Source organism: Bufo gargarizans, chromosome 7 (assembly GCF_014858855.1).
Source record: "Bufo gargarizans isolate SCDJY-AF-19 chromosome 7, ASM1485885v1, whole genome shotgun sequence".
In the NCBI taxonomy this organism is placed as follows: Eukaryota; Metazoa; Chordata; class Amphibia; order Anura; family Bufonidae; genus Bufo; species Bufo gargarizans.
Genome location: NC_058086.1, coordinates 173,779,445 through 173,796,316, shown reverse-complemented (window position 1 = coordinate 173,796,316; position 16,872 = coordinate 173,779,445). Strand labels below are relative to the sequence as shown.

The 16,872-nt window shown below is 42.0% G+C and overlaps 1 protein-coding gene across 1 annotated transcript; it reads left to right on the top strand.

Moving 5' to 3' along the window:
- Positions 1–10,090: 10,090 nt before the first annotated feature.
- LOC122943684 lies at positions 10,091–12,460 on the top strand. The gene is made up of 7 exons (XM_044301605.1): positions 10,091–10,147; positions 10,234–10,289; positions 10,371–10,499; positions 10,588–10,668; positions 10,759–10,975; positions 11,061–11,220; positions 11,603–12,460. Exons 1-7 carry the CDS (start codon positions 10,126–10,128, stop codon positions 12,357–12,359), a joined length of 1,422 nt encoding a protein of 473 aa, XP_044157540.1. The 5' UTR covers positions 10,091–10,125; the 3' UTR covers positions 12,360–12,460.
- Positions 12,461–16,872: the final 4,412 nt, after the last annotated feature.

The following is a 16,872-nucleotide window of genomic DNA, read 5'->3' as shown; positions in this document are numbered from 1 at the left end:
AAGTGGGCGGAGCCACAAACAACCAATCAGATTTTCCCTATTGACTTCAATAAGAAACCTTTAAACAGCTGTCATTCTCACAGCACCCAAACTCGGCAGGGTGGGTCAGTGTGAGACAAAGGTCAAAATTTATAAAAGTGGGCGGAGTCTACACTCCACCCAGTTACTCCGCCCACTCCAGTTGTAAGCTACTGGTGGAGGCAAGAACACATCACACAATTTCCCCAGAAATTGTACCTTTTCTAGTTATGTGTTCTTGCATAGCAAGACCACATACTATTATCTCACATATATATTCTTATTCTTATTATTATAGCCAAATTTGCCACCCTAACTCCTCCCACAGTTTTTACACTACATAGACAAAAATTTACCAAAACGTGCAGATTGTACCCGATCGGATTGCTATTACTTTGTGGAGCGATCCCACCCCCGGGGCCCCCGTGGCGGGCCCCGGAAGCCCTCTTTTTTCCCATAGACTTTGACAGGGTAAATTTTCAAATCGCTCCCACTCGCCAGGCTTTGACGCTAAAGTCACCAAACTTGGGTCACTTAGTCATGGAGTCAACCCGAAAATTTTGGGCACATTTCGGGGACCCCAAAAAGTGGGCGGGGCCATACAGAACCAATCAAAATCTCCCCATTGACTTTAATGAGAACTTCAAATTGCTACTCCTCCCACATTTTTAGGAGTACAAATTCCAGACTTTGCAGACTTGGTCGGCACCCACCCGAGTACCTTGCTTTTGCTTTGTTACCCGATCCCACCCTCCGGGCCCCTGGGACAGGGCCCCCAAAAGCCACGTTTTTCCCATTGACTTTGACAGGGACAATTTTCAAATCTCTCCCAGTCGCACAGATTTTAAACTAAAGTCACCAAACTTGGGTCACTTAGTCATGGGGTCAACCTGAAAATTTCTGTCACATTTTGGGGGACATTAAAAAGTGGGCGGAGCTACAAACCACCAATCAGATTTTCCCTATTGACTTCAATGAGAAACTTTTAAATTGCTGTCATTCTCACAGTATTTAAGCCAGAATACCCAAACTAGGCACCGTAGGTCATTGGGTGACTGGGGTCAAAAAAAATTAAAAAGTGGGCGGGGTCTACAACGGCCAATCAAATTTCAGCCATTTGTTTAAATGGGAAAAATTCAAACTGCCGCTGCTCTTAGACTGTTAATGGCAGGGTTCCCGAAACTTGGCACAGTTGGTCACTGGAGGACTGTGCCAATGTATATCTCATTTTGGGGATGCTAAAAAGTGGGCGGAGCCACAAACAACCAATCAGATTTTCCCTATTGACTTCAATAAGAAACCTTTAAACAGCTGTCATTCTCACAGCACCCAAACTCGGCAGGGTGGGTCAGTGTGAGACAAAGGTCAAAATTTATAAAAGTGGGCGGAGTCTACACTCCACCCAGTTACTCCGCCCACTCCAGTTGTAAGCTACTGGTGGAGGCAAGAACACATCACACAATTTCCCCAGAAATTGTACCTTTTCTAGTTACAACTTGCTATCTCCATCATTTTCTTACAATTTTTCACATGCTTTTTCCCTTCTTCTTCAGCCACTAACTGCAGAGCACTATATTCACCAGGCAACAAAGACACGGAACTTCCCATAATGTGGTAACACTAGACACACACAACGTTCTGTGATGGAAAGGGCCAGTCACAACTGGACTCAACCTTTGACAGTGCAGGTTTGACCACTAGTTCCCACGTCTGGTCTGCTAACACAGGATTATCCCATCTGTCCCTGACCTTCACACCTTGGGAAAGCCAGTACAGGAACTTATAATCCTCACACTCGTACTCTCCCTCCTGCCATTTGTCAGAGAGGACAAACACTTATCTCACAGAGTGAACAAAAGTTCCTTCGTGACCAGGGTTCTAAGGACGCAAGATTTTAACATCAGACGAGGGCTGCTACTTATAACGTAACGATCAACCAGAAGAAAAGCCTACCATAGCACTGTGGCGTACAATAAGAGGTAGCTAAGATAACAACCAGTTTTCTTACCATCTCCTTGGGGCTGCAGTCCCCATCCTCAAGTGTCATTCACCGTGCTCCGGGAAGCTAAACCTTCGGCTACCGGCGTTACTTTCTCCCGAGCCCCACGTTGGGCGCCATATGATATCGATGCTCACAAGCATAGCTTAGTTTTGTTCACCTGCTCCAAATTGGGTAATATGTAATACATGCACGGAAGTCCTACACTGGCACTTTATCAGGTCAAAGCAGAACTTAACTTTATAAAGTTACAAGCATTCTATACCTTTAGCTGAGGGGAGGGTCATGCATGGAATCCTCCAATTAGACAATAATACAAGGGCGTATATCTGCATACTCTCATACAATGGAAGCAACCTTAAAACATATCCATGTATGGACATAAGCCTTCGTTTCTTTGCTCTAAGATGCCATGCAGCAGGGCGCTGTCCCAGAGGTAAAGCAGGATATGGCAGCCATCTTGATTAAATTATATCCATTTTCTATAACGTAGTAGAGTTAACGGCATTAAAACATTGCTTAGGGCTGTGGGAAAGAGATATGAGAGAAGTGAGGTACTCCTGTGTAGAAGAGGCGAGTGCAGACTTGAAGTTGAGAGCTGCTTGTTTGTATAAGATGATGTCCTCCTTGGAGTGGGTTTTCTTCCAGCCATGTTCTGCAGCTCTAGAAGCTTGTCTTATTATTTGGTGAGTGCGCCAGGGGGGCTGAAGTCATTTTGGTGTTGTACAAAGCAGCGTCGGTGTCATGAAGGGAAGATCTGGTGGACAGTGGTCAGTCTTTGGATTCCTCGCCCAGGATTCAGTTCCCTTCCCTCACAAAAAGCTACAGCAATGGAGCGGGTGGTCTTATAGCATGTACCCCAGGACTGCACTGCACACCACTAGACCCTCCTCACCTGGCCACTTGCAGGCTACACAACCCCTCTCTCCCAAAGTACCTCATAGAGAAAGAAAGCTCCTATAAACATTTGATTATTTGACCATTAACCCCTTCCCGACATCCGCCATAAATGTACATCATATGTCGGGTCTTTAAAGACGGTGCCCGCTCTGGAAGCCAATTTCTGCGATCTGCGGTAATGCTGACCTGGACATTTTAACCACTCAGATGTCATGGTCAGAAGCCCGAGCTTCTTGTTCAGGCGTGCTTTTTTCCCGGCGGAGATCGGGGAAAGCACCGTGTTCTAAAATAAGGCACAGCCTGTACTAGGCTTCCAGGCACATTATTAGTATATCCCAGTTCAGGCCCCTAGGTGGCAGCATTAAACTGGGATATAGGCATTTCTATACAGAATAATGGAGCAATTTCCATTATTCTGTGCAAGTTGCAATCTGATCATTACAAGTTGTGGTCCACTTGGGGGCCTAACAAAGTGTAAAAAAAATTCAAATCACCCCCCTTTCTCCAAAATTAAAAAAAAACATCACAAAAAGAAAAATCATGGGCATCGCCGCATGCAAAAATGCCCATAATAATAAAATATAAAAAGTTAGGCCGTATGGTGAAAGACATAACAGAAAAAAATAAAAAAAAAGCTAATTTGACGTTTTTTTCATCACTTTATCTCCCAAGAAATTTGACTAATAAATGATCGTCATACACACTCCAAAATGGTATTGTCAAAAACGAGAGATCGTCCTGCAGAAAATGAGCCCCACTCATCTCCATGGACATAACTAAAAAAGTTATGAAGGTCAGAATATAGCGATTAAAAAAAAATGTATTTTTTCCAAAATGAGTCCTGACGTTTATAGTACTGACTGAGGCTGGGCTGCACTGAGCGGGGGTGCTGTTAGGGTTGCCACCTTTTACGAACCAAAAATATTGGCCAAGTTAAAAAGCATGGTGTGGGTTAATGCGGGTGTTATTTGATCATATTTAAAGTTTGGCATCTTTTTAACTTATTAATCTTATTATGGCTAAAACCTCTGCAGTAGTTTCCCATGTATTATGTATTCATGTATATCATAAGTATCATTTTTATATATTTTTTTTTAGTAATTTGCATACTTTGTGATATATAATAGATATATAATATATTTTTTTTTTTTTACAAAAATATAATGATACTTCTGCTGTATATAAATACATGAGAAACTACTATCAGTTTGTTCTGCAGCAGTTTAACATTGAGCTCTATAGCTCAGTGGTTTACATTCTTGCCTTTTAATATAGATGGTTGTGGGTTCTACTCCTGGCAGACAGCGCTGTACAGACATTCTCATCACTGATATATCGCTGACATATTCCACAGCGCTGTACAGACATTCTCATCACTGATATATCACTGACATATTCCACAGCGCTGTACAGACATTCTCATCACTTATATGTCACTGACATATTCCACAGCGCTGTACAGACATTCTCATCACTGATATATCACTGACATATTCCACAGCTCTGTACAGACATTCTCATCACTTATATATCGCTGACATATTCCACAGCGCTGTACAGACATTCTCATCACTGATATATCACTGACATATTCCACAGCGCTGTACAGACATTCTCATCACTTATATATCACTGACATATTCCACAGCGCTGTACAGACATTCTCATCACTGATATATCGCTGACATATTCCACAGAGCTGTACAGACATTCTCATCACTGATATATCACTGACATATTCCACAGCGCTGTACAGACATTCTCATCACTTATATATCACTGACATATTCCACAGCGCTGTACAGACATTCTCATCACTTATATATCACTGACATATTCCACATCGCTGTACAGACATTCTCATCACTTATATATCACTGACATATTCCACAGCGCTGTACAGACATTCTCATCACTTATATATCACTGACATATTCCACAGCACTGTACAGACATTCTCATCACTTATATATCACTGACATATTCCACAGCGCTGTACAGACATTCTCATCACTTATATATCACTGACATATTCCACAGCGCTGTACAGACATTCTCATCACTTATATATCACTGACATATTCCACAGCGCTGTACAGACATTCTCATCACTTATATATCACTGACATATTCCACAGCGCTGTACAGACATTCTCATCACTTATATATCACTGACATATTCCACAGCGCTGTACAGACATTCTCATCACTTATATATCACTGACATATTCCACAGCGCTGTACAGACATTCTCATCACTTATATATCACTGACATATTCCACAGCGCTGTACAGACATTCTCATCACTTATATATCACTGACATATTCCACAGCGCTGTACAGACATTCTCATCACTTATATATCACTGACATATTCCACAGCGCTGTACAGACATTCTCATCACTTATATATCACTGACATATTCCACAGCGCTGTACAGACATTCTCATCACTTATATATCACTGACATATTCCACAGCGCTGTACAGACATTCTCATCACTATATATCACTGACATATTCCACAGCGCTGTACAGACATTCTCATCACTTATATATCACTGACATATTCCACAGCGCTGTACAGACATTCTCATCACTTATATATCACTGACATATTCCACAGCGCTGTACAGACATTCTCATCACTTATATATCACTGACATATTCCACAGCGCTGTACAGACATTCTCATCACTTATATATCACTGACATATTCCACAGCGCTGTACAGACATTCTCATCACTTATATATCACTGACATATTCCACAGCGCTGTACAGACATTCTCATCACTTATATATCACTGACATATTCCACAGCGCTGTACAGACATTCTCATCACTTATATATCACTGACATATTCCACAGCGCTGTACAGACATTCTCATCACTTATATATCACTGACATATTCCACAGAGCTGTACAGACATTCTCATCACTTATATATCACTGACATATTCCACAGCGCTGTACAGACATTCTCATCACTTATATATCACTGACATATTCCACAGCGCTGTACAGACATTCTCATCACTTATATATCACTGACATATTCCACAGCGCTGTACAGACATTCTCATCACTTATATATCACTGACATATTCCACAGCGCTGTACAGACATTCTCATCACTTATATATCACTGACATATTCCACAGCGCTGTACAGACATTCTCATCACTTATATATCACTGACATATTCCACAGCGCTGTACAGACATTCTCATCACTTATATATCACTGACATATTCCACAGCGCTGTACAGACATTCTCATCACTTATATATCACTGACATATTCCACAGAGCTGTACAGACATTCTCATCACTTATATATCACTGACATATTCCACAGCGCTGTACAGACATTCTCATCACTTATATATCACTGACATATTCCACAGCGCTGTACAGACATTCTCATCACTTATATATCACTGACATATTCCACAGAGCTGTACAGACATTCTCATCACTTATATATCACTGACATATTCCACAGCGCTGTACAGACATTCTCATCACTTATATATCACTGACATATTCCACAGCGCTGTACAGACATTCTCATCCCTTATATATCACTGACATATTCCACAGCGCTGTACAGACATTCTCATCCTTATATATCACTGACATATTCCACAGCGCTGTACAGACATTCTCATCACTTATATATCACTGACATATTCCACAGCGCTGTACAGACATTCTCATCACTTATATATCACTGACATATTCCACAGCGCTGTACAGACATTCTCATCACTTATATATCACTGACATATTCCACAGCGCTGTACAGACATTCTCATCACTTATATATCACTGACATATTCCACAGCGCTGTACAGACATTCTCATCACTTATATATCACTGACATATTCCACAGCGCTGTACAGACATTCTCATCACTTATATATCACTGACATATTCCACAGCGCTGTACAGACATTCTCATCACTTATATATCACTGACATATTCCACAGCGCTGTACAGACATTCTCATCCCTTATATATCACTGACATATTCCACAGCGCTGTACAGACATTCTCATCCTTATATATCACTGACATATTCCACAGCGCTGTACAGACATTCTCATCCTTATATATCACTGACATATTCCACAGCGCTGTACAGACATTCTCATCACTTATATATCACTGACATATTCCACAGCGCTGTACAGACATTCTCATCACTTATATATCACTGACATATTCCACAGCGCTGTACAGACATTCTCATCACTTATATATCACTGACATATTCCACAGCGCTGTACAGACATTCTCATCACTTATATATCACTGACATATTCCACAGCGCTGTACAGACATTCTCATCACTTATATATCACTGACATATTCCACAGCGCTGTACAGACATTCTCATCACTTATATATCACTGACATATTCCACAGCGCTGTACAGACATTCTCATCACTTATATATCACTGACATATTCCACAGCGCTGTACAGACATTCTCATCACTTATATATCACTGACATATTCCACAGCGCTGTACAGACATTCTCATCACTTATATATCACTGACATATTCCACAGCGCTGTACAGACATTCTCATCACTTATATATCACTGACATATTCCACAGCGCTGTACAGACATTCTCATCACTTATATATCACTGACATATTCCACAGCGCTGTACAGACATTCTCATCACTTATATATCACTGACATATTCCACAGCGCTGTACAGACAGTCTCATCCCTTATATATCACTGACATATTCCTCAGCGCTGTACAGACATTCTCATCACTGATATATCGCTGACATATTCCACAGCTCTGTACAGACATTCTCATCACCTATATATCACTGACATATTCCACAGCGCTGTACAGACATTCTCATCACTGATATATCACTGACATATTCCACAGCGCTGTACAGACAGTCTCATCCCTTATATATCGCTGACATATTCCACAGCGCTGTACAGACATTCTCATCACTGATATATCACTGACATATTCCACAGCGCTGTACAGACATTCTCATCACTTATATATCACTGACATATTCCACAGCGCTGTACAGACAATCTCATCACTTATGTCACTGACATATTCCACAGCGCTGTACAGACATTCTCATCTCTTATATATCACTGACATATTCCACAGCGCTGTACAGACATTCTCATCACTTATATATCACTGACATATTCCACAGCGCTGTACAGACATTCTCATCTCTTATATATCACTGACATATTCCACAGCGCTGTACAGACATTCTCATCACTTATATATCACTGACATATTCCACAGCGCTGTACATACATTCTCATCACTGATATATCACTGACATATTCCACAGCGCTGTACAGACATTCTCATCTCTTATATATCACTGACATATTCCACAGCTCTGTACAGACATTCTCATCACTTATATATCACTGACATATTCCACAGCGCTGTCCAGACATTCTCATCACTTATATATCACTGACATATTCCACAGCACTGTACAGACATTCTCATCACTGATATATCACTGACATATTCCACAGCGCTGTACAGACATTCTCATCACTTATATATCACTGACATATTCCACAGCGCTGTACAGACATTCTCATCCCTTATATATCACTGACATATTCCACAGCGCTGTCCAGACATTCTCATCACTTATATATCACTGACATATTCCACAGCGCTGTACAGACATTCTCATCCCTTATATATCACTGACATATTCCAATGATTTTCATACCGGATCCGGTTTGTTCAGTTTAGATTTAATACAACCAGATCTGGCCAAAATGGATGCATCCGAATGTATTAACCCCCTAACTGGTTTGCCCAAGTCCAGCTCGGGCAGTGGGAAACGTAGCTAACTGGAAGCGGGAGGGCTGCTTTAGATGCTGCTATCTCCTGAATGGTAGCAGCTAGAAACATAAAGACCAAAGACTAAAACCAAAGACCAAAATGACAGCTAAAGTCCAAGCAATAGAGGAGAAATCACTGTTAGAAATCGAGTTGTGACTAATCGCGGGTAAAACCTATTTTTACTTTCACTTTCAGCTGCATTCACAGCATCCTGATTTCTATCAGTGATATCTTCACCTGTACTGAACATATTGCTGTCATTCTGGTATTGTCTGAAAGCCTGGAAGTTGCATGTTTCTAGCTGCTACCATTCAGGACATAGCAGCATCTAAAGCAGCCACCCCCCTCCAGTTAGCTACTTTTCCCACTCCCTTAGCTGGACTGGGGCAAAACAGTTAGGGGGTTAAATGGCACAAATCTGCCGGATCTCAAAACCGGAAAGCCACAACGCATGTGTAAAACAGGCCTTAGTGGTCATAATTATGTGATATATCTCCATTTAAAGGCTATGTACGCTTTTGGAGGCAATTTTTTTTGTTTTTGTTTTTATTTTATTTTTTCATTTTTTTTAAATGGTCTTACAGGGCAGAGAGTCTCTAGTAGCAGCCTCTGAATTTTCTCCCTGTTCCGTCAGACAGCTCACCTGAGGGGCTCCTTATCTCTGCTCTTTGGCCTTATAAACCCTCATTATAGCTCAGTTCTTATCTTAAAGGGGTTCTCCGGGCTTTTAATATTGATGACCTATCCTCAGGAGAGGTCATCAACATCAGACCGGCGGGAGTCCAACACCCGACACCCCCTCCGATCAACTGTATGAGGAGACTGCGTGCGCAGAGTGCATGTGCCATCTCCTCGTGCAGGTGATCGGCGGGGGTGTCTGACTCCCACCGATCTGGTATTGATGACCTATCCTGAAGATAGATCATCAATAGTAAAAGCCCGGAGAACCCCTTTAATGGTAAGAATGTGGCTTAAATAAGTGTTATGGCCTCTTAGTCTGTGGTGTAATACAGGCCTATCTGACCAATATCTGTCCAATCAGACTGTTGGTGCGTGTAAACTGCCACCTGACCAGTGATTGGTCAGATAATCTGTTGGTGTAATACAGGCCTTAGTCATTTAGAGATCAGGATTATTAGATGACCAGTCACGTAGCTAGAAAAACGGTTAACCCTTTGTGACAGGCTAAATATATATATATTTTTTTTAGCCCAAAATGAATAAAATGCAATTATAAAAATAGCCTCCGAAGGAGTACACAGCCTTTAATTGTTTTATAATTTTTACAGATTGTTTGGATTTCCCCAAATTTACAGCTGATTATATGCAAGGCGTCTATTGCGAAAGTAAGTGCATATATTTGCCTATATGTATTATTTTTACGGACGCACATATTGTAATCCGGATACTTAGCTTGTACGTCCTTTTACAGACATGTCTTCGTCCAGTGATGAGGGCAGCCCGCCGCGTCAGCGACTGCGCCTTGTTGTAAGTGCACACGACCAATTTTAAAACTCTTGCAAAAGTATAAAATTGAAGTTGAAACTAAAGTTATTTTTTTCCTTCTAGGAATCTTTATCTTCCGATGGAGAAGAGCATCTTAGTGCCACCTCAAGGGGCAGCCTTGCCTCAAGAGAGGAGGGAGCCTCGCCAACAGCAATTGGGGGAGGAGCGAGTACCAGACGGGATCGGCAAGCAGTAAGTGCACATTCGGCTTTAATACTCGTGTTAGTTTTATAAGTTATGTAAAAATATAATGTTTCGCTATTTTTCCCCCCTCTATAAGGCCACTGATCCTGTAGTCCCCCAAAGAGGTCCTCCAGCCACCTCCAGAGGTCGTCGGGGAGGTCGTGGCGGTCGGGGTCGTGTAAGTATTTAAAATATTTTAATCGAGACTTAATTTTATAAAATTTTTTCATTTAAACTTAAATTTATATTTCTTTTCTGTTTCTTGCAGGGTTCCAGAGGCACCACCAGGGAAGATGAGGAGGAATTTATTCCACACATAAATAATGACTTTCTCATCCAACTGGTGGAGGCACGCCCAGCATTGTGGGACCACACCCACCGCCTGCATGCCGATCACGTAGCCACCCGACACTTCTGGGAGCAGGTGTGCTCTGCCTTAGTCCCATTTTGGGAGGACCTCGAACCAAGGGCTCAGGAACAGTGTCGTAAGTATGGATGTGTAACCCTGAAATGTGTGTCTGTTCAATACAATAAAAAGTATGGGATTAGTAAATAGAATTTTTTTCCCAGGCGAAAAAATTCTCACTCGATGGCGGTCTATGAGGGACCGCTTCAAGAAAGACTACAACGAGGAAGTTCGGGCCCCCAGTGGTTCAGTGCCATCCTCAAGGCGGCAATATCGCTATCAGGCCGCCTTGGGTTTTTTAAGAAGAACGCTGGAGCTGAGGCGGTAAACATGACAAATTTTTTATTTTATTTTTTACACTTCCACTCCATTTGGCTATCCGTGGCTGCCCGAGACATATGAGTATTTGGCTGCTCTGTCTGGGGCAGCCACATACAGTTGTATAGATCGACCATCCGATTGCCACTCCATTTGGCTATCCGTGGCTGCCTGAGACATATGAGTATTTGGCTGCACTGTCTGGGGCAGCCACATACAGTTGTATAGATCGACCATCCGATTGCCACTCCATTTGGCTATCCGTGGCTGCCCGAGACATATGAGTATTTGGCTGCTCTGTCTGGGGAAGCCACATGCAGTTGTATAGATCGACTATCACACCCAATACAGATATACAATTATTAATATATATTTTTTTCTTTTTTAGAAAATCTGGTGGCACTCGGGAGCCCAAAGTCCAACTTGAAGTGGTCCCTGAAGAGACCGCCACCGCCGGCCCCTCTGGACTGGGTCGGATTACCTCTGCCCGGGACACTACTGTTCACCAACCGGAACCCTCTGGTGACCTCCCTGTGGATCCGCTTGGCATTGCTTTCCAGGGAGTTTTACGTCGCCACAAGGCCGGTAGGAGCCGTCAAGCGGACTTCGAAGATCTTATAAGGGTCGTTTCCGACTCCTTACTGGGATTTGGAAATAGGCTCAACAGTCTGCAGGAGGTTATGAATCACCGACAGGAGGGGGCGGTGTCGGCGGTTTCCCGCAGTCCTGCTGAGTGCTATTTGATGTCTCTAGTTCCCTTGATGGAACAAATGACGCCTGAGCAGATGTTTGAAGCCAGAAGAATGGTGGATAATGGTCTCTGGGAAATTCTTCACCGCCCCCAATCCCAGCCCCAATCCCATTCCCGTCCCCCTGAGCAAGTGTCACATTCACATTCTCATTCTTTCTCTAATCGTCCTTCTCACTTCCTCCCTCCTACTTCTATCCCTAACCCTTTGACACTTGGCCGGGAGCTCTCTTCACCCTCCTCTTCTCACCACACCCCTCCTGTAGCCTTTTCCAGACAGTGCGATTCTTTTTCAAGCACCCTGGCAGAACCTATGCAACAGGACAGAGAGGGCATTTCTGGTCCCAGATCCAACCCCCGCTCTTCCACCTCCCAACGCAAATATCGGGATTTGTAAAAATTAGCTTTTTGCTTAACATTTTTTTCTCTTGAAGTATTATATTGTTTATGGGAAAACTTTATTTATTGATATAAGTAAACTTCATTTTTAAAATAAATTGTGTTTTCATTATTTTATTGGTTTTGCCAGATGGGTGTGATTGACTGAATAAGGTCCTGGTAGGTAGTCACAGGAACTTGAGCCACGGCTGATGGAGGGGGGACAGTGGTGGAGCTACAGAGTGAACACAACCATCGAGGTGGTTTCACAGATGCTCAATTCGGTAATAGTCTGGGTAATTCGGGGGCCGGGGATTGTAGTGCGAGGTCTGGTTCATGCCCATCCAAACAATGTACGACATGTCACAATGTCTTGCTGCTGGCAAACAATGACTCTGTATGGGGAGGAGCAATGGCATTAGTGACCACTGCTCCCCCGTATTGTGTAGGAGATCGCTGCATGTAAATGTGTCTCCTGACGAGTAGGAGATTGTCAGGAAGAAACTGCATTTTTATTCTGGTTTATAGGAATCAAATAATGAAAAAAACGTGAATTATCCTGTTGAAACCAAACTGAAACAAATTGGATACATTTTTTTTAGACCACTGGATCCTGCCAGTCCACTCCGTCAGCTTCAGAATTGGAATCCTGGAAACTGCTAGAGTTGTCCTCGGACCCAGATTTTCTAAACTAACCTTGTGTTCTTCTAGCTCTAGTCAGTCTCAAGTTAAATATTCATTTTCTTTATTTCAATCCACAACTTGAATAAGGATTTATTAGGTTTCCACGGATCTGGAATGCCTTGTTGACAACCACCACAAAGGGCGCTGGGAGACCATCAGTATTTAGGACCCGTCTGGGTGGTGAAAGTCCAAATTGTCTATAGAAAAACAGCCGCCCCATCATAGAATTTTTAAAGACCATGAAGTCACTTGTTCACTCGTGATCCCCAATGTCCACAGCAACAAAGCGATATAGGGCGTCTGCATCAACCATTAGAATAATTGAAAAATACTTTTTATAATTGAAATACTCAGATTCTGTCCTGCAATGGTTGATAACGCAACCCACAGTTTGGAAAAAATTCCCAAAGTTCTTAGGCGCTTTCCAGCCATTGCCGTGTGGTGGGATGTGAGACAAATTCATCGTATAACATTTCCCACAATGCCCAACAAGTATCTTTCACTATATTGGATAACGCGGAGATTCCGAAACAAAACTGAAAATGACAAACTCCTGTTTCATATTGAAAACAATTTATTTATTTTTTATTGGGTTTCAGTTGGGTGACCAAATAACAATAAAAGGTGTCATGAATTACATAAAGGTAAAAAAGTGACAAAGAATGGAATAAATTTTAGAAAGAAAGAGCATTTTAAAAATTACTTAAGCAAATAAAAAATTGAGAAAGAAATGAGGAATAAAAATATAAAAATGGATAATCTGTGCTCGTACCTTATAGTCACCATTAGACGCTCGTCAGGAGATATGGATCTTCTGCATGAAGTATCCTGCCTTTCAGTTCAGCTTGATACCCTTTACACAAGATCTTCAAAACTTTCGACTGTCATACAGAGGTATTCGAAGAACCTTTCGGGAAGCGATCTGAGCTTCGGATATAGCACTTGAAAAACTCCCCTGGTCATTCGGGCAGAGGTGATTGGGTGAACCCACTAGCGGCATGTACTGTATCGTGATTGCAGTATTAATGCATTTAATCCAAATCTTATGGGTGCACGCAGTGCGTTCTGAGCGTACGCAAGCAGCAATGAGTAGTAGTTGACTCCCATAAGTCGGCGTACTATATAGACTGCAAATGGAACTGTCCGAAAAGGTGTGAAAACCTACTGTCCATTGACAAGCCCATCAACAAGGGGCAAAAAAAATATAAAAAATACTGGATGTAACGGATTCAATAAACTGATCCTGTAAAATAAGCATCCGGCCACATCTGGTATCCGCCGTTTTTGTCTTTTTCTATACCGGATACGTTAGTAACGTACCATGAACGGAAGTGTGGAACAGACCTAAGACCCTCCATGTCCCTTATCACTTTAGTTGCTCTTTCTTGTACTTTTTCTTAACAGCATTTAGACTGCATTAAGAAAATTGCTTTATGGCAGCCCCATGGTTCATAGACACAATGCTCAGGAGGGGACCGTATTGTCTTGTATGGGGAGAGTCTTCTAGGCTCTGTGACCTGTGCAGAGGTCATTGTACAAGGAAGGAATAGATAAGGTGTGACAATCGCCCATTGTGAATGGTGGATCCTGTCTTATCTGTCATTCTAATCCTGCCAGTAATGATATCACCTCTGTGTCTAGATAAGGAGATAACTGCAGTAAAGTGATCTATGCGGACCAAGAAGTCATGCCTATTATTAGGCTTAGTGGCCAGTGCGAAAACTGACGGATTTTATGGGTTTTGTTTAACCCTTTTAGCCCTGGAGGTTTTGTTGTTTTTGCATTTTCGTTTTTCACTTCTTGCCTTGTCTGGGGCCATATTTTTTGTATTTTTCCATTCACATAGCCATATGAGGGCTTTTTTTATTTTTTTTTGCAGGATAAGTTGCACTTTCTAATGCCACCATTTAATATTGTATACGATGTAATTCCAAATGGGGTGAAATTGGAAATTATGGGTTTTGTTTTTACGCAGTTTCCTGTAAAACTGTCCTGTTCTCTTAATTCTCCAGGTCAGTATGATTACAGTGATATTACATTTATATCGTTTTATGGGTTTTGTATTTACAGCGTTCCCTATGAGATAAAACTGACCTTTTCCCTTCATTCTCCGGGTCAGTACGATTACAGTGACACCACATTTATATAGTTTTATGGGAGTTGTTTTTACAGTGTTCCCTATGAGATAAAACTGACCTGTTCCCTTCATTCTCCGGGTCAGTACGGTTACAGAGATACCACATTTATATAGTTTTATGGGTTTTGTTTTTACGGTGTTCCCTATGAGATAAAACTGACCTGTTCTCTTCATTCTCCGGGTCAGTATGATTACAGTGATACCACATTTATATAGTTTTATGGGAGTTGTTTTTACAGTGTTCCCTATGAGATAAAACTGACCTGTTCCCTTCATTCTCCGGGTCAGTACGATTACAGAGATACCACATTTATATAGTTTTATGGGAGTTGTTTTTACAGTGTTCCCTATGAGATAAAACTGACCTGTTCCCTTCATTCTCCGGGTCAGTACGATTACAGAGATACCACATTTATATAGTTTTATGGGTTTTGTATTTACAGCGTTCCCTATGAGATAAAACTGACCTGTTCCCTTCATTCTCCGGGTCAGTACGGTTACAGAGATACCACATTTATATAGTTTTATGGGTTTTGTTTTTACAGCGTTCCCTATGAGATAAAACGGAGCTGTTCCCTTCATTCTCCGGTCAGTACGATTATATTGATTTCATATGTATATAGTTTCATGGGTCTTGTTTTCGCGGGTGATGCTAGAGAGGCTAGTCCCAGTCACAGCCTGCTATTGGATATCCACCCTGTCACTGAATGTTTTGATGCGTGTGACGGGGAGATGTAGCGGCGGCCTTGCAGGGATCAGAAGCAACGCGGGTGCCGGGCAGCAAGTAAGTATAATCTATATGAGGGGCCCAAACATTAGGGGGGTCATTACATGGGTTGGATAACCCCTTTAACAATATAGTAACCTAGTTTATAAGAGTAAAAGAATACATCTGCCCATCCAGATCAACCTGTTATCTTTCAAGTTATATAGCAATAAAAAGTGTTTATACTCCCGCTTGTACCAGTTTCCTAGCGCAAATTTGCTCTAATGATTTAGGCTAAATCCGCAAGCAGATCCACAGTATGCAAACTGCAGAAATACAGCAAAAGTCCGAGAGTCAGTATTGCATTTCTGCTGTGGATTCCATGGAAAATACATAGGAAGGATATATTCCTCACATTTCCACTGGATCCACTTAGGCACAAATAAATGTATCTATTATTGTATGGGTGCTTCAAACCTAAGGCCGGATTCACATAAGATTATTACAGACATGTTATCCATCTGTATTATCTCTACTGGAGGTTCAACTGCCATGAACTTTCAGCATCATAGTGTTACGGCCAATTTAGGTTTGACCGTGACGCTGCTGCGTGCAGACTGGTTGCCGGGGGCAACGTGTATGTTTCTGTTTGCACGTACACTTTCCTTTATTTGGTGCTTTCCCCGTTTTGGTTGTCACGGGGTTAATTTAGGTGTGTCTGCTAGGTGTGGTGGGTGTGACCTCAGGCCTCTTTATAAGATGGTGTGTTGGAGCCTGTGGTCATTCTTATGTTGTTGTCTGCCTGTGTAGGAGCTCTGCTCCCTGGCGGTATGTCTTTGTGTCTGTGTGAGTCACCCTTATTTATTATATTCCTTACCCTGGCTGTGTGTCCCCTCCGGTGTGTCTCTGTTTTCCTCCCCCACCTGGTGTATGTTGTATTGGTGTGGTTGGTGTATGGAGGTTTTCTGGTGGTGTCTTTGCTCCGGAAGGGGCGTGCTTTCCCGG